Source organism: Panthera tigris, chromosome B4 (genome assembly GCF_018350195.1).
Source record: "Panthera tigris isolate Pti1 chromosome B4, P.tigris_Pti1_mat1.1, whole genome shotgun sequence".
Lineage (NCBI taxonomy): Eukaryota > Metazoa > Chordata > Mammalia > Carnivora > Felidae > Panthera > Panthera tigris.
This window is the reverse complement of record NC_056666.1, coordinates 18,585,584-18,602,540: the sequence shown is the minus strand read 5'-3', so window position 1 is coordinate 18,602,540 and position 16,957 is coordinate 18,585,584. Positions and strand designations below refer to the sequence as shown.

General features: G+C 37.8%; 1 protein-coding gene across 4 annotated transcripts in view; it reads right to left on the bottom strand.

Moving 5' to 3' along the window:
* Positions 1-16,957, bottom strand: part of PLXDC2 (plexin domain containing 2) — a 446,499-nt gene that overhangs the window by 205,738 nt on the left and 223,804 nt on the right. For all 4 annotated transcript variants that reach the window (XR_006219664.1, XM_015537188.2, XM_042991189.1 and 1 more), the window contains exon 3: positions 11,791-11,937. Coding sequence is in view for 3 of the 4 variants with exons in the window: in XM_015537188.2 (XP_015392674.1) it covers positions 11,791-11,937 (147 nt within the window). In the remaining variant the exon portion in view is untranslated. The remainder of the gene's footprint in view (positions 1-11,790; positions 11,938-16,957) is intronic.

Here is a 16,957-nt window from a genome sequence, read left to right as displayed (position 1 = left end):
TCAAAATAAAAAAAAACATTAAAAAATTCTTTTTTTAAAAAAGAGACATTTCTTTAAACTATTACACGGATTGAATGACCAAATAACATGTGGATCTTCATAAGCATTTAGTCAATGATAGTGAATATTACCTTATGCACATGAAGGTGTCTAGCATAGCAAGAGTTCCTTAAAACTAGTTTCCTAAAGAAAAATGGCTCCCTATTTGATTCCTAATAGTTGGAAGTGATGTAATATGTGTTGTGTTTAACATCAATGAAGGCAAATTGCTTTACTAATAGAATTATACTACAATTCAATAATATGTTTCTGAGCAATGTTATGATGCCCTCATTTCTGTTATATTGAAATAATCATAACTACTATATTTACTGTTGGTAGGAAAATGCAGTTAGCATTTAATATATTAGATGTTCTGCTAAGTATTTTTGCCTATATTTAGCAAGTATGCATGGTAACATTAGAAGGCAAAAGTAAGATAAGAAACAGGAAACTTGCATAGTCAGGAAGTGTCTTGAAGGAAGATATTTGATAATCATAAAAGGAAACACAGTATCTTTATAGTGAAGGAGAAGATTCTAGAAGGCATCCCCTGAAGCAGGTGATCATAGTTAACATCACCAGAAGCCAGGCATAGTGACATCATGTACTTTCTGATATGATGCACAAGTAAGGACAGAATGCCATTTCTGTAATGCCACAAAAAGTAATTTGGTCTGAAAACAGAGACCTGTGTTAAAACACGGAAGACATAGCAGACAAACACCAAATCAGAGACATTGTATGAAATAACTATCCAATACCCTTTAAAAGTATCAAGTTCATGAATGACAAAGACTGAGGAAATGTCATAGATTGAAGGAGGCTAGGAGACTGGACAAATGCATGCGATGTAGGTCATAGACCGGATTCTGAATAAGAAAAATGGATGGTTTGGGACAATTAACCAATATGAACGAGGCCTTACACTGGTTAAGAGTACAGTACCCGTGTTGATTTCTTGTTATCAACAATTGTACCACAAGCACATAAGGTGTTAACACTGAGGAAAGCTATATGGGAACTCTTTCAACATTTCTTGAAAGTTTTTTTTTATATTTATTTATTTTTGAGAGAGAGAGAGAGAGCGCGCATGAGTGGGTGAGGAACAGAGAGAGGGAGAGAGAGAATCCAAAGCAGGTTCCAGGCTCAGAGCTGGCTCAGCTCCAGCTGTCAGCACAGAGCCCAGTGTGGGGGTCAAACCCGTAGACCGCAAGATCATGACCTGAGTCAAAGCCAGAAGCTTAACCGACTGAGCCACCCAGGCACCCCCCATTAAATAAGCCTGAAATTAAAAAGAAACTTTACAAAAACAAACAAACAAAACCAAGTAATAAGTTGAAACTACTAGAAATAACAGAGCCAGAATTTCAATCCACAAATGTTTGACTCCACATCTCTTGAGTTTTGACCACTATATCACACTATCTCCCTTCTTTTATAGCAGGTGCTTCTTTTCCTACCTGTTATCAGACTTTCCATAACTGTGTTTTCTCTCTGGGACCCTTAATACTGTCAGTCATTCATGTTTTTGTTCTTAGTAGACAATAATTTCCTTTAAAATGTAGTCATAATAAGACATAGTCAGAAGGCTCCCAGATGCATGAGGCCAAAGCCATAAAAAAAAAAAGAGAAAATCTGAAGAAGGTACAGTCTTCTCAGATGAAAGTGCTGGGCCCGGACAACAGAGCAGTGCTGGGCAGAGCCACGCTGAGCCACAAGCCACTGAAGCCTGATGGAGCCATGCAGGTGCCCTCTCACCAGATGGGCACAGCCTGGACTCCACTGTTTTTTTTTGTTTTTGTTTTTTTGCACATTTGGGGTTTAGGTGCATCCATTTCTTACCCTCCAAGGAGGGATCCAGGGGCCAGTTTTCTTAACTTACAGAACCTTTGCTTTCTTTTTTACAGTTCTCAATGGTAATTGGCTGTTAACTGGTTTATTCACCTATTTAACTGAAATCGATCTCCTTACACAATAATATAAGAAGTAATATAAACTAAAGGACAGGAGAGTGGTATAAACAGGACCCTATATGTATGCACGTATGTAGCTATAGAAACAGAAACATGTAAAAGGACAGGCTTCCACAAAAAGCAAACATGAAAGGAAGAAACGGGCAACGGAGAGGGATATACATGGACGCAGCAGCAATACAAACTTCTTTGATATCCCCTAAAGGAAAATCTGGCTTCAAAACCATAAGTGAGCTGAGTGTATTTCAGAAATAAAGTAGCTGCCGTGGGCAGTATAACTCACAATGTTTTTTTTCACGGAGAATTTTTTTTTTTTAATAAAAATGGAATTTTAACCAACTCTCACACCCTTGGAGGAGTGGATGGGACACGGGTCGTTAATCCAGTGACTAAAAACACTGGAAGCCTAATTAAAAGATCACAATGTTCACGAGAAGGGGCTAATCAATACGTAAATATACGGACAAGAGCTGGGCTATTCCTTTTAGGAATAAAGCCCATCAATTGAATTGATTTTCTGAGTTGGAAATTCTAACTGCTTCAGTACTTTTTTGGTAACAGGACCAAGAATTTAAAATTAACCCTGCACATTGAATGATGCGCTGCACGGGACCGTTCACATGCTAGGAAACAAAATGCAATCATTGTGCAGTTACCTGATACTCGTTCAGATGAACTGGGGTTAAGTGAACTATCACCATACCTTTTGACCTCTCACATTTCATGGTTTCCAGCAAACACGTGGCTTACAGTTGCTTGCCTGTATTTGCACATTTTGAGAATTATTCAAATTAGTTTGTGGGAATATTTACCATTCCGGCCGGGTGTGGAGGAACACTGTTGAAGGGCACAGAGAAAAAAAATAACAGGGTTTTATAAAGAAGCCTTTGGAGGGTAGGTGGGTGGAGGGTGAGAACCAGAAGCCACTTCTGGATTTTTCACGCTATTCTACAAGCAAGGCAGTGGATTCTGCCAGGCTTCTCACGCTGAAGTGTACATGATAATCACCGAGGGTTCTCGTTAAAATACAGATTCTGGGGGCGCCTGGGTGGCTCAGTCAGATGAGCGTCCAACTCTTGATTTCGGCTCAGGTCATGGTCTCAGGGTTGTGAGATGCAGCCCCATGTCGTGTCCATGCTGAGCTTGGACTCTGCATAAGATCCCCTCTCTCCCTCTCTCTCTCTGCCCCGTCCCACTCTGCTTTTAAGTGTGTGCGCTCCCATGCTCTCTCTCTCTCGCTCTCTCTCTCAAATTAAAAAAGAAAATAGAGATTCTGATTCTGTAGGTCTGGGGGTAAAGGGGTGGAAATTCTGCATTTCTAACAAGCTCCCAGGGCTTCTGATACTGCCCCAGGGACCCCACTTTGAACAGCAAGTCTCGATGTCACATCATGGTCTTTGAAACACTAAGACCATTGCTGTAAGGAAAGTTTGGCAAGTGTGAAATGTGTTAAAAGGGTATACAGACTTCATTCTGGATAACATCGTCTCACTTCACCTGGTAACAGTTACTTGGCCTGGAAATTTCCATTTCAGGAGTTGAAGCCCAGAGGTACCTACTAGCCAGGACCCAAGCAATGATTTGTGGCCACAGTACGCCTGAGGGCAAGGACACTCTTGCCCTGTTAAGTCCTTGACTGGTGATCTTCCAACGGGGCAGGGAAGGAAAAACACTGTCTTCCCTTCTTCCCCGTCAGTGGAAAATAACTAAAAAAGTTAAATGTTTGCATGGTGACTGTTAATATTAATGGAATGGACGCCACGGAGTTAAGCATTGCACAAATGTTAAATTGTGTAATACTAACGACAACCTGAGAAGGTAGGTACAATTATCCTTCCCGTTTTACAGATGAGAAAAGAGATGGCAGAGCAAATAACACACTCAAAGTCACCCAGGTTGTAGTTCGCAAAGGTGGGGGACTCAAATCCAGGTAGCCTGTTTCTAAGTCTGCATATCTAAACACGGTATCGAGCTGCCTTTTGACTGATATGTTCAGATCTGGAATTCAGTGAAGGCCAAGTTCATCAGGAGAGTAATTCAAAACTTGATGACGGGGTGAAATTGAAATTTAGGCCAAGTTCAATTTTAACGTTTCATCTTTCTTGGTTAATTTCTCTTTTTTAAGTTTTTATTTGGAAATAACTTCAAATTGAGGTTACAAAAATAATGCAAAAAACCCTCCATACTGTTTATGCAGACTCACCAATTTTTAATAATTGGTCACATTTGGCAACTTCTGGATTTTTCAAAAGCTGTGTAAAAATGTATGCCCTCCCAACGCAGCTCCTAAGAGTTGCTCCCATAGGAAAACCTACCAATCTCTACAGCCTACTCTGCAGGGTATCAGGATTCCGGTGGCTAACTCTTGCCCCATTTATCAGCAGTGAAGCTTACTTGACATTTTCTCAGGCAGCTGCTTCATAATAAGAAATTCCTGGAGATTCATCACCAATTGAGAGTGGCTACAGATGGTTCGCTTCTAGTCCCACTGGCATTTTAACAGACAACCTCCACTAAAGAAAGAGACACCAGCTTTCTGAGGCTGGAAACCCAGGCACAGCAGCAGTTCTAACAGGATGATAATTTATGAACAAACCATGTGAGATTTTGACTATTTTCCCTAGTAAGCAATAGGCTATATTTTGGTAAGAAGAAATAGACAAAAAGAAAGGTAACAAAAATTGGTATAACCAATATTTTTAAAAGATACTAACATACTAGCTTGTCCAAGCAATCCCAATCCCAAAATGTCTTTTATCTTTTATCTTCTGTACTTTAAGATTTTTCACAAGAATTAAGTCTCTTTGCTTTTAGTTGTGTTCTGTCTTAAAGAGCATTCCATTCCATTTACATTTTGCTAAGTTTTCAGTGTTACAAAATATTTCCCTGCAAAAGAGTCATGTGAAAGCTTTATCATTTTATAACTTCAGGGTGAGACTTTGTTTTGTGGTCATTTTTCTAAAATTAACTGTTATTAAGTCTTCATGGACTCACAGAGAGATCTCAGAAAAGATGATCAAAAATAGGTTGGAGAAGAGAATCTAGAAAACAAGAGTAAATGAAATTATTTATTCCATCTGAGATATGGCTGTGGGATCCCATTTTTATAGCTTTATGATTGTAAAAGGTTAATGTGAATGAAATCTTCTAAGATTTCACAGAAGCCTCAAGTGTTTACCTCACTTGTGACTTTGAAAGCTGGGCAGAGATTCCTTTATCTAGAATTATTTTACAGCCATCATTGGTAACAGATGATGAAATTAAGGTTACCCCCTATGACTCTAATTTTATAGAAATAATGGTGCCCATCCACTAAAGACACAATATGGAGAAATAAGATGAAATTGAACTGAAATAGAATAAAATCACGTGTGATTAAAAAAAAATGTTCTTGATTTGGAAAACGAAGTCTTGTTATACACATGAAAACTGATCACTGTGGGCTTCATAAAACTATCTTAAAACTCTCCAACATCGCTTCTATGTCTGAGGTGGTTCCTAGATTCAGGAAGGGTCTCAAGGGTATCTTAAATAATCACTACTATACATCTGTTTAGATGATGATATAAGTAAAAGGAGTTTACTAAACTCAGCACATTAGGTGAGGAATGCTTAATCTGTACCATTACAACCATCAGCTGGAGAAGGAATAGATCTTTACATGTATTTATTTACTGGCTTTAAGGCAGGCGGACCAGCTCATTTCCCTGGGATACAGAGGAACAGAACTCATTTACTCTAATCTCATGTTAGTTTTGTGGAATGGAACAGAGAGAGGTCTTCATTTTCTGTTTTTAAAAACATGTTTATTTTGAGAGAGAGAGAGAGAGAGAAAGAGCACGTGCATGCGTGCACACAAGCAGGGGAAAGGCAGAGAGAGAGGGGGAGAGAGAATCCCAAGCAGGATCTGTGCTGTCAGGACAGAGGGAGACACCAGGCTCGATCCCATGAACCATGAGATCATGACCTGAGCCAAAATCAAGAGTCTGACACTTAACTGTCTGGGCCACCCGGGCACTTCACCATGCCCTTATTTTCCGTAAGGGCCCTCGACTAATACTTTCTTCAGGACAGAGAGAATTAGTCTCAAAGATAAGTGACTTAAGTAAATAATAATAATAGTAAAATCAACTAATTAAACCTAAAAATTTAGTTAGAAAGACTCATGCAGACAAAACTCATCCTAGTCTGTTATTAAACTAGAGGAAAATCCTAAGAACAAAGGCAAGTAAGGCCAAGTTGATAAACTGTAAATGTCTTGGCTGAAACGGAGCAATTCAAACGCTAGAGCGGCAAGTGTATTCAAGCAGCCAAAGTAAAAATAAATAAAAACAACTTAACTGTTAGTTAAGGTGTGAACAGACCTGAGGCAAAAATGTGTAGTCTAGAGAGTAGCCTGATCTAGATAGCAAATTAAGTAGACTTTTGAGTTAATCATTTAGAAAAATCAGCACTTATCAACAGGTTTTCTGATGCACAGGAAAAAAAAGAAATTGTGCAGAATGAGAAAACGAGGCACAGAGAGGCCAGAAACCAAGCTGTCACCACGGACATTCACATTCAGCCCGCCAACATCAGCATTATGCCAACAGGAGACCTATGGAGGTGTTAGCTGAAATGATGTTATTTTCTTGGAAAAAACGAACAAACAAACCCCAGAAGACTTAAGTTTTTAAATGAAGGTTTCTGTGTATATTCACATAGTCTGAGGATCTCCACCAAGAACAGCCCGATTTTTAAAATTAAAAAAAAAAAAAAAAAAAAAAAAGACCACATCAAAAAACATACAAATCTCACAAAAAACCTTACCTGCATTATGATAGAGAGGGAACAGAATTTCATTTCATGTTGCTGGGGTTTCTTATATAAAGTATCAATCTTCCTACCAACATATAGATTGTTTTTTTTTAAGCTAAGAGTGTGTTTATGTCTGGCCAAAAGCACACTGGTGTCTTCTTGGCCAAAAAAAAAAAAGAGGGGAGGGGTTACAATATAGATATAAATATATAGATACATATCTGTCTATCGGAGACTCTTAGAGATCGCTTGGGAATTAACTTATTTGGGGGTTATTTTTTGTTATAAAGAATAAAGACTCTCAAATAGCACTGCCTTACAATCTCATTTTTATTTGATATTTTCAATGTCCTTTCATATCCATTTCATTTTTAGTCTCAAAACAGCACTAGAGGATAGTCAAGGCAGGCATTTTTCCCCCTTTCTTCCAGGTTATAAAATTGAGGCACAGAGAGGCCAAAAACCAAGAAAATGAGTTTTGGAGCCAAGGTTTCATGACTTCTAACCCTGGTTTCCTTCCACCAGGACAGTGGTACTTCTCTAGAAGCTGTGAATCAGAATTTCATAAACTGTGGTTTCAGAAAGCAAAATAGTTTTAATTTGACTGGCTATTGAATCAAACTTTGTGCCCAAGCAATATATTAAGTAATATGGATATAGAAATATAGAAGAAAATATCAAAACTGTGGAGTTTGAAGGTCCACACAGAGGAGAAGAAATAAATCCAGACTTGTTCCTAGGTTTATAGTCAGAAGCTTCTAGATCTGCAGTCTGACAACTGTGTGACTTTGAAGAAAGGACAAAAATATCCAAATAAGTACCAGTATTTGAATATAAAGCGTCTGGCTCATTGCATGCCATATGGTAGGGACTTATACAAATTTTTCACTTTCCTTTGTCTAAGAAAACATGCTCTTTCCTTTAATCTGTCAAAGTTAAAACTAGGTTTTAACATCTGCTTTTTTTGCAATAATGATTTAAGAAATGTTATTTAAACCTAAAAGGATAACGGGGAGACTATAATCAAATTGTAGCATACATACATAATATAAATACTAATGTGTATGGCTTCCACATGACCCATATATGAGAAGGGAAAAGAAATCAGTGTGTTTCGACATGTGAGGTAAATGATTTCTAAGTTTTCCTCTGCCCTGAAATTATAAGATATTTTTGTGGATAGGAGAAAAGGGAAAACTCCTACTCCAATTCTACTCTCTTCCTCTTACTAGAATATTAATGTAAGATTCCAACATGCTGTTTAGACTGCATTTATAAATGATGGTGGTGGAGGGAAAATATTTCTTTAAAAAATCATGCTTCCAAGTCAGACACTGCTTTTTATCTTTCTCTGCACAGTTCTGAGGCAGCTGGAAGGAGGAGGGAAGGTGCATCTCTAGGAAAACCGAATCTTCTAGCTTTCTCACTCAACTCCTGCTTATCTAGAGCTGGGTTAGTTAGCCAAATGCCCTTAGTATGCCCCTAGCCACATATATCTTTTCTCTTTTTTGTCTGATTTGTTGACAGAATGCATGCTCTTGGGCATGAAAACTACATTATTTGGTGATAAGATTTGAGAATCTCCCTCTTCCCTTAGGGCTTAAATTTAAGTCCTGTTTCCAACTAAATTACCAGAGAGCTTTGCATCAAGGATCATGAAGATTATGACATCAACGAGCCTGATTAATAAAGTGAATGTGTTCTTTCCCATTTGCCATTTCCCCTTCTGCTAAAGCCTCTCAGTAACATCAAGGGAGAGAGTAGCTGTACTTTGGTGCCTGGGTGGTGTGGGGGTAGGAGGGAGAATGTTTATGGACAGTATTGAGCCCCCTGGTGATAATACTACCTTAGCATTACAATTCTGTCATCATCCCCCCAAACCTGATTCTACCCCCAGGAAGGCATAACAGAAATGGAGCAAATCAGGCAAGATTGGAAAGGTGGGGAGGCCAACTGAGGAAAGTTTTAAACACGAGTCACTCTTTAAAATTTGGAAATCTCAGACTAATACTTAACCATCACACTTAAGAAAGCAAGAACGTATGTAGAAAAATATTTTTAAAAGTAACCTATTAACTAAATTTATAAGTTCCTAGACATAAGACTTACTTAAATGAAGGACTCTATGTGGCAAATTTTTCCAGGAAAGAAAAAGGAGACTAAGATATATTATTAATTCTATTGTTGTAAAGGGAAGTGTGGACCTAGGGGTGTGTGTGTGTGTGTGTGTGTGTGTGTGTGTTCTGTTGATAATGACAGGAAAATGGGTACAGGACCGATTTCTAACTCTAAGAAATGTTTGGTGATAGCTAAAATTCTTGTTGTTTTCTTTTTAATTTTTTAATGTTTATTTTTGCGAGAGAGAGAGGGAGAGGGAGAGAGGGAGGGAGGCACAGAATCTGAAGTAGGCTCCAGGCTCTGAGCTGTCAACACAGAGCCTGACATGGGGCTTGAACGCACAAGCCGTGAGATCATGACCTGAGCTGAAGTCAGATGCTTAACCAATGAAGCCACCCAGGCGCCCCTAAAGTTCCTGTTAAAAACCAAAACAAACAGACTGTGACAATGACAGAGCTGAAATAATAAATGTTTCTACCAGTGATACATATTTAAAAATCTGAGCGTGGAATACCAGATAAGTTTCCAAGCTGAAGCTCACGATTTTGTGCTTGGTGTCGAAAGCCGAGTGTCACCCCCACACTAACAGGAAGAAAAATGGACCATTACAGCATCATGATTTATCTTGAGACTAATCAGAGAATTGAGGTCACACGGTAACCAAGAGAACCCTACTCCAACGAGAAAAAATATTCTTCAAGGCAAGACAAGACACATGAGCGGCCGCACTTTCGGGAGAGCACAGCAAAGGAAAGTGAGTAAGCAGAAATCCGCTAACACTTTAACCGATGACCTTCTTTGTCTGCCTAGAGATTTCATCCGTTGTGGCTGACAGCAGAACTGGGCCAATTTATGGAAACTTCAATTGGATGCACCCCACATTTGAACTTTTACAAAGCGTATTAGGTACTGCAATATTGTGAGCAGATTGTCAAATGCAAGACATTTCTGATAGACATTGTCCTAATCTAAAACTTTCTCATTTTCTCTTTGAAAATCTTGTTCTAAACCCAACAGGGAATCATTTCTGAATCTGTCATTTTGTCTGGGGTTGCCTGAATATGGAAAAGAAAAGGGATGATGGAATTCATCATCAGCGGAGATAGGGACTTTGCTTGCCTCTCAGCCTCAGACCACATGCGTTCTACGCGGACAATTCAGTGAATAATCTCATGGTGAGTTATAATTAATTCCATTTTAGCTGTTAGCAGTTGTTCTCTTAAAATAGGAAAGTCTACACATATACAATGAAGGATTTTGGCCCCAAATTTTGATATAACCATCAAATCAGTGCCACTTTATATCTCTAAAGTCATTGGCTCCATCAGTTCTCTCTCTTTCTTTTTGAAATTGTCTTCTTTAATGTTTATTTATTTTTGAGAGGAGAGAGAGAGAGAGAGAGAGCACGAGCAGAGGAGGAGCAGAAGGAGAGAGGGACACCAAATCTGAAGCAAGCTCCAGACTCCGAGCTGTCAGCACAGAGCCCGATGTGGGGCTCGAACTCACGGACGGTGAGATCATGACCTGAGCTGAAGTCGGACGCTTAAACGACTGAGCCACCCAAGTGCCCCGTCTGTTAGTTCTATTGTTAAGTCAGTAATGGTCATAACATTTGAAAGGTTAAAGTTGTGTTTTCCGTTTGTCATATCAAACTGAAAAATACATGAGTTCACTGATGGTAAGATCACTGGTATTATCTGTGATAGCAAAACTAAATAACTTTTCACTAAATGTTAAATCAGGTATTTATGAGAAAAATGACTATCAAAAACTGCTGGAACCAAGTGGGATATACTTTACAGACACATTGTGAGTGTGGGCTTGGCTGCCTCGGCTAACAGCTGAGTTTCATCACTTAGTGGTAGCTGGAGGCCTCTAGGCAGCTTATTTGATTTTTCCCCTTACTCAGTTCTCTCATCCACAATACCTGGATGGCAAGCATATTTAAATCATAGGGTTATTATGAAGATTGAAAAGCTAATCCATGTAAGCATTCAGCCTGACAGGTACAATAGGATACCACTGACCAAGGAAGGTAAGTGAGGCCTGAATTGATATCCTGTCATCCCCACTATACAGAAACTACACCTCGTTACAAGTTATATTACTTGTTTAAGGAGCCAACGCTGGTAAAGGATAAACTCAGGCTGAAACATGTTCGGAGACTTCCAGATTTATTTTTTTTGCCCTTTATATCAAACTTTTTCACTGAGATACCTAATTTGGTTATCTGAATCATAAATGTTTCTGGTGAAATCTTTTTCAGACCAAGAAAGTAATAAACCATGCAAAATGGCAGATGCCAAATTCATGTGACTTTTTAAAAAATGTTCTCGGGAGGCCTGGGTGACTGAGTCGGTTTAGCGGCCGACTTCGGCTCAGGTCATAATCTCATGGTTCGTGGGTTCCAGCCCCGTGTCAGGCTCTGTGCTGACAGCTTGGAGCCTGGAGTCTGGTCCGGATTCTGTGTCTCCCTCTTTCTCTACCCCTCCCACACTCATGCTCTGTCTCTGTCTCACTCTCAAAAATAAACATTAAAAATTTTTTAAATGCTCTCTAAATTCATAGATTAAAAGAAAACAAAATCATCCAAGAGCAATCTCAACTTTGAATATTCAATTCATTATCTTACTAGAGAAATTAATGGTTAATTTAATTAATTAATAGTTAAATTGATAGTGGCTTCTCAAAATAATTCTTCTTCACTTTCTATAATACCTTATATTCAATTATGAATCTAAATTGCAATTGCAGAACTAAATAGTAGAAAGTGATCATAACAAACAACATTTATATGCCAATTAAAGCAAAAATTTTTTCATAGCAGAGAAAAGGAAACTCAAAATGTCAAAGCACTTACCGCAGCTTGCCGGTGAGTATTGGACAAAATTCCATGGATCTTCACTTTGTCTTTCTCCATCTGGTCTATGTTCACCCACAAATTCCGGCTGGCTGAATCGGAGGGACCATATATCCGAGATATATAGTAATTGTGATCTGTGTCCTCCTGTAATAAAAGAATAATGCACATCAAGAACAGAGATAGCATGGAAGAAACTTGAAGGCATTACGCCAAGTGAAAGAAACGCGACAGAGAAAGACAAATACTGTCTGTTCTCACATATATGCAGAATCTTAAAGAGGTGAACTCGGGGTGCCTGAGTGGCTTAGTCAGTTAAGTGACTGACTCTTGATTTCAGCTTAGGTCATGATCTCACAGTTGTGAGATCCAGACCCGCATGGGGCTCTAAACTGGGCATGGGGCCTGCTTAAGATTCTCTCTCTCCTTCTTCTTCTGCCCCCCTCGCCCTTCCCACCAACCTTCCCCTGGACTCAAACAGGTTTTTGTGCTCTCTAAATAAATAGACAGATATAAAATAAAAATACAATACAATACAATACAGTAAACTAGCTGAACTCATAGAAAAACAGAGGACAATGGTGGTACCAGGGGCTGTGGGGTGGGGGGTGTTGGCTAAAGAGTACAAATTTCCAGTTATAAGACAAATACGTTCTGGGGATGTAATCCACAGCATGGTGACTGTAGTTAACAATACTGTATTATATACTTTCAGGTAGCTAAGAGAATAGATCTCTCACCACGAAAAATAAATGGTAATTATGTGATGTGAGGGAGGTGTTAGCTAATGCTATGGAGTAATCATTTTGCAGTATATAGTACACCAAATCAACAGGATGTACACTTTATTTATTTAAAAAAAATTTTTTTAACGTTTATTTATTTTTTTTTGAGACAGAGACAGAGCATGAATGGGAGAGGGTCAGAGAGAGGGAGACACAGAATCTGAAACAGGCTCCAGGCTCTGAGCTGTCAGCACAGAGCCTGACGCGGGGCTCGAACTCACGGACCGTGAGATCATGACCTGAGCCGAAGTCGGCCGCTTAACCGACTGAGCCACCCAGGAGCCCCAACAGGATGTACACTTTAAACGTATACAATGTTCTATATAAATTCTATCTCAATCAGGCTGGGAAAAAAAAAGCATTTAAGTCACTATATACCCAATGTATATAATTGCCAGCGTTATACACAGAATTCCATTAAAAAGAAAAAAAAAAAAAGCTCTCAAAAGGAGAAAAAAAAAAAAACACAAAACCCTAGAGATACTGTCCCTAAAATTCTTTAAAAATCAAACAAAAATGATATTATGCAACTAGAAATATTACTATTCTTCAAAATAGCCAGAGGAGTTAAATAACCTCTAAAGGAAGTGAATTAGATTTAAAAATAAATAAAATAAACCTCTTTAGAGGAAATTGTTAAATAAATAAAACACAGAGAAAAATATACACTCTGTTTACAATAGTCTTTTTACCACAGTAATTGTAGGGATCTAATTGCTGCCCAAACAAAATGTCACTTTTGGAGCTATTTACTGAAAACCTGAACTATAATTACTATTGAGTGACAACAAACCCAAACTTCTCTTCTTTAAAACGAGGTCTTTATATGAAGACCTGCTTTCAGTTAATGATCCCAGAAATGGAAATAATACATTTTTCCCCTATAATTTGGGTTATTAAATTCTACTTTTATTTGAATTCTCACTATTGATTATCACAATGGTGCCTGTCACAAAGCCTTTAATTTTTGTGCTCTCACTGAATGAAGAGATTTACATGTTTTAAAAGGCAATTTTACTGAGGAAAACCCAGAAAAATCATATGATTCTCGACTAACTTGGACTGCAGTTAATTTTTTCTAAACATAAAATATAATTGTGCTTATCGATTTGAGGAGTCTGCTAGGTAAAATAAATTTAAAAACATTCATGTCTGATGAATGTTTGTACGAATGTAAGGATAATGTTTGTAAGAATGTATGTAGGAATGTAAGAATAATGTTTGCCAAATACAGTGTATGTGATTTGAATCATAAAGTTTAGAATGTGAATTTTGTTTAATGCATTTGTTACTGAAGTGCTAATTGAATAAAATACGATTATTCTTGAAATCTAGTGAAAACAATTCCATGTACCTTTCAAGTCATCAGGCTAGAAATATATAAAACTGACTACATAAAGGAAAGGAATTTCCTATGAAGCATTCTAAATAGATTTTGTCCCATGACCAAAAGAAAAAATATGACCTTAGATATAAATCTTGATAACAGTGATGAAATGTTAACAGTAAGATAAAAGAAAAAATACTAGGTAAACGTCCAACCTCCAATTGAACTCTGGGTATCAGATACAAATTATGGGTACAACCCTGATGAAAGATAAAAAAAAGTTCTTTAGAGAAAGGAGGAAAAAAAGGAGATACAAAGAAAGAAGCATGAATAAGATTTCATGCAGCCCAAGAGAGATTTCATATCCTAGTGGTTTTCTAGCACTCCTTTCCAGAACATTATGACACCGACTGCCTGGGTTCTAGGAGGTAACGAGCATTTGGTTGTGTCTTCGTCACATGTAGAACTCCTTCCTACTGTCTGGTGCTTCACTACCAGAAGCTTTGTGGCGGGTACCCTCCATGACATTGGGCACAAGCCATTCTGCCCATGTCATTGTTACTGACCACAGTAGCTGGGGGGCACCGGAAGCACACAACCTAAAAGGAACCAATTCATGAGACATGTAGGAATTCAGGTAAAGAGGAGATAACTGCCCTTATTGTGATTGCTGAGATATGTAGGTATGAGACCTGTGACTACTGTGCCACCATTTGCTACCATGAAGAAACCCTGCCTGAAGGCAAAGCAAACATGGATAGAAACAGAGCCATTATCTCTGAAAAAAATAAAAAAAAAGAAAAAAGAAAAGAAAAGAGAAGGGATGAGAAGAGAAGAGAAGAGAAGAGAGAAGGAAAGGAAAGAAAAGAAGCCAGATCAAGTGCATCTAGCGCATTCTGGGCTTGTACACTTAGCTGAACCATTAAATTTTTTAATTGTCAAATCCCCTTAAATAGACACTTTTTCTAAAGAAAAAGTGTCTGTTTAAGGCTAACATCCAGATGGCTAACAGACACATGAAAAGATGCTCGACATCACTTATCATTAGGGAAATGCAAATCAAAACCACGATGAGATACATTACACCTGTCAGAATGGCGAAAACGAACAACTCAGGAGACAACAGATATTGGCGAGGATGTGGAGAAAGGGGAACCCTTTTGCACTGTTGGTGGGAATGCAAACTGGTGTAGCCACTCTGGGTAACAATATGGAGGCTCCTCAAAATATTAAATAAAACCACCCTAAGACCCAGCAACTGCACTACTAGGAATTTATCCAAAGGACACAGAAATGCTGAATCAAAGGGACACATGCACCCCAATGTTTATAGCAGTGCTATCAACAACAGCCAAATTATGGATAGAGCCCAAATGTCTATCAACTGATGAATGGATAAAGAAGATGTGGTATATAGACATAATAGAATACCACTCAGTGATGAAAAAGAATGAAATCTTGCCATTTGCAACAACATGGATGGAACTGCAGGGTATTATGCTAAGTGAAATAAGTCAGAGAAAGACAGGTATCATATGATTTCACTCATATGTGGAATATGAGAAACACAACAGATGAACATAGTGGAAGGGAAGGAAAAATAAGATAAAAACAGAGAGGGAGGGAAACCAAAGACTCTTAAATACAGAGAACAAACTTAGGGTTGCTGGAAGAGAACTGGTGGGGGGATGGGTTAAATGGGTAAAGGGCATTAAGGAGGGCACTTGCTAGATTGCTCACTGGGTGTCATATGTAAGAGATGAATTACTGGGTTCTACTGAAGCTAAAACAACACTGTATGTTAACTAACTTGAATTTAAAATAAACAAACAATTAAATAAACAAACATCAAAAAAAACCACCTTGAGTTGGATTATTGTCAACCAAAAGAATCCTAACTGACAAACATGTTTTGGTAACTTTCAAGAGACTTACGCAACATTGAATAAGGCAGTCTCATCTACAGATTTATAGATCTTGATAACAAACATGTATTCAATTCTGGTATTCTAGCTAATTATACAGTAGGAATGGAAACTTGTACCTAAACTGCCGGAAATCATCAAGTCTGAATTACAAATGATAATGATTCATTTAATTTTTCCATGAATCACATATAAGGGGCGTTTTGAAAAAAACAATAAGTTCAAATAAAACTTTCAATTTTTCTCCCTATTTTTTGTATTATTAAAGAGTTTAGCAACACAGAGATGTGATCTTTAGGTGAATGATGTAATAGAGTCTATCATGCAGCCAAATTACCATATTACCATATAAATACCAAATAGATATTCTCTTTAAAATTACATACTTTCGGTTTTGAGCTCAATATAATTGTTGCAATCAACATATCTAAAATGATTTTGGTATTTCCCTTAACCCCTAAATCTCTATAGTTAATCAAGAAATAGTCTTATAAGGTAAAGGATATTATACTTAAATAATGGATTATCTGCAAAAATATACATGATTTTTGTCTAATTACAATCACTGATATGTCTAACTGAAAATAATGTTCATTTTTACTTAAACCAGAGCTTCTCAAGATAATATCACATCTTTGAAAGTACTGAAAAACTAAAGACTAGAGTTTGATGTTAGACTTCTATAGCCCATGCTTGCCAAGTTGTCATGGCAACTTTCATTCAAAGAGGAAGACAATTTATGGTTTACCTAGGAATTTAGAGGCACGAGTTTATAAATTCCAGGGAGAGGTGTTTGGCTCGATTTTTCAAGGAAAGCCATAGAATAGATGTTCTAAAAATGTGACATTTTAGCACTACTAAATTATTCAAACCACATCTTGTCCTTTATAGGAGTAATGGTACTTAAAGAGTTGTCAAAAGCCACTTCAGGCACAAAGATTTCCCTTTTCTGCTCGAAAGCAAACTACACTAACACCATAGAAAATAAAACAAAACACTACTGTGATATGCCTACTTGCCAATTCATTTAGGAAACCAACTGTTACTGAAAGTGGATGGCACAGTAGGTAGCTATAAATCCTATAAATCCATGTTTCTCAAATATGCCTGCAAATGTGCAGCCGTAAACA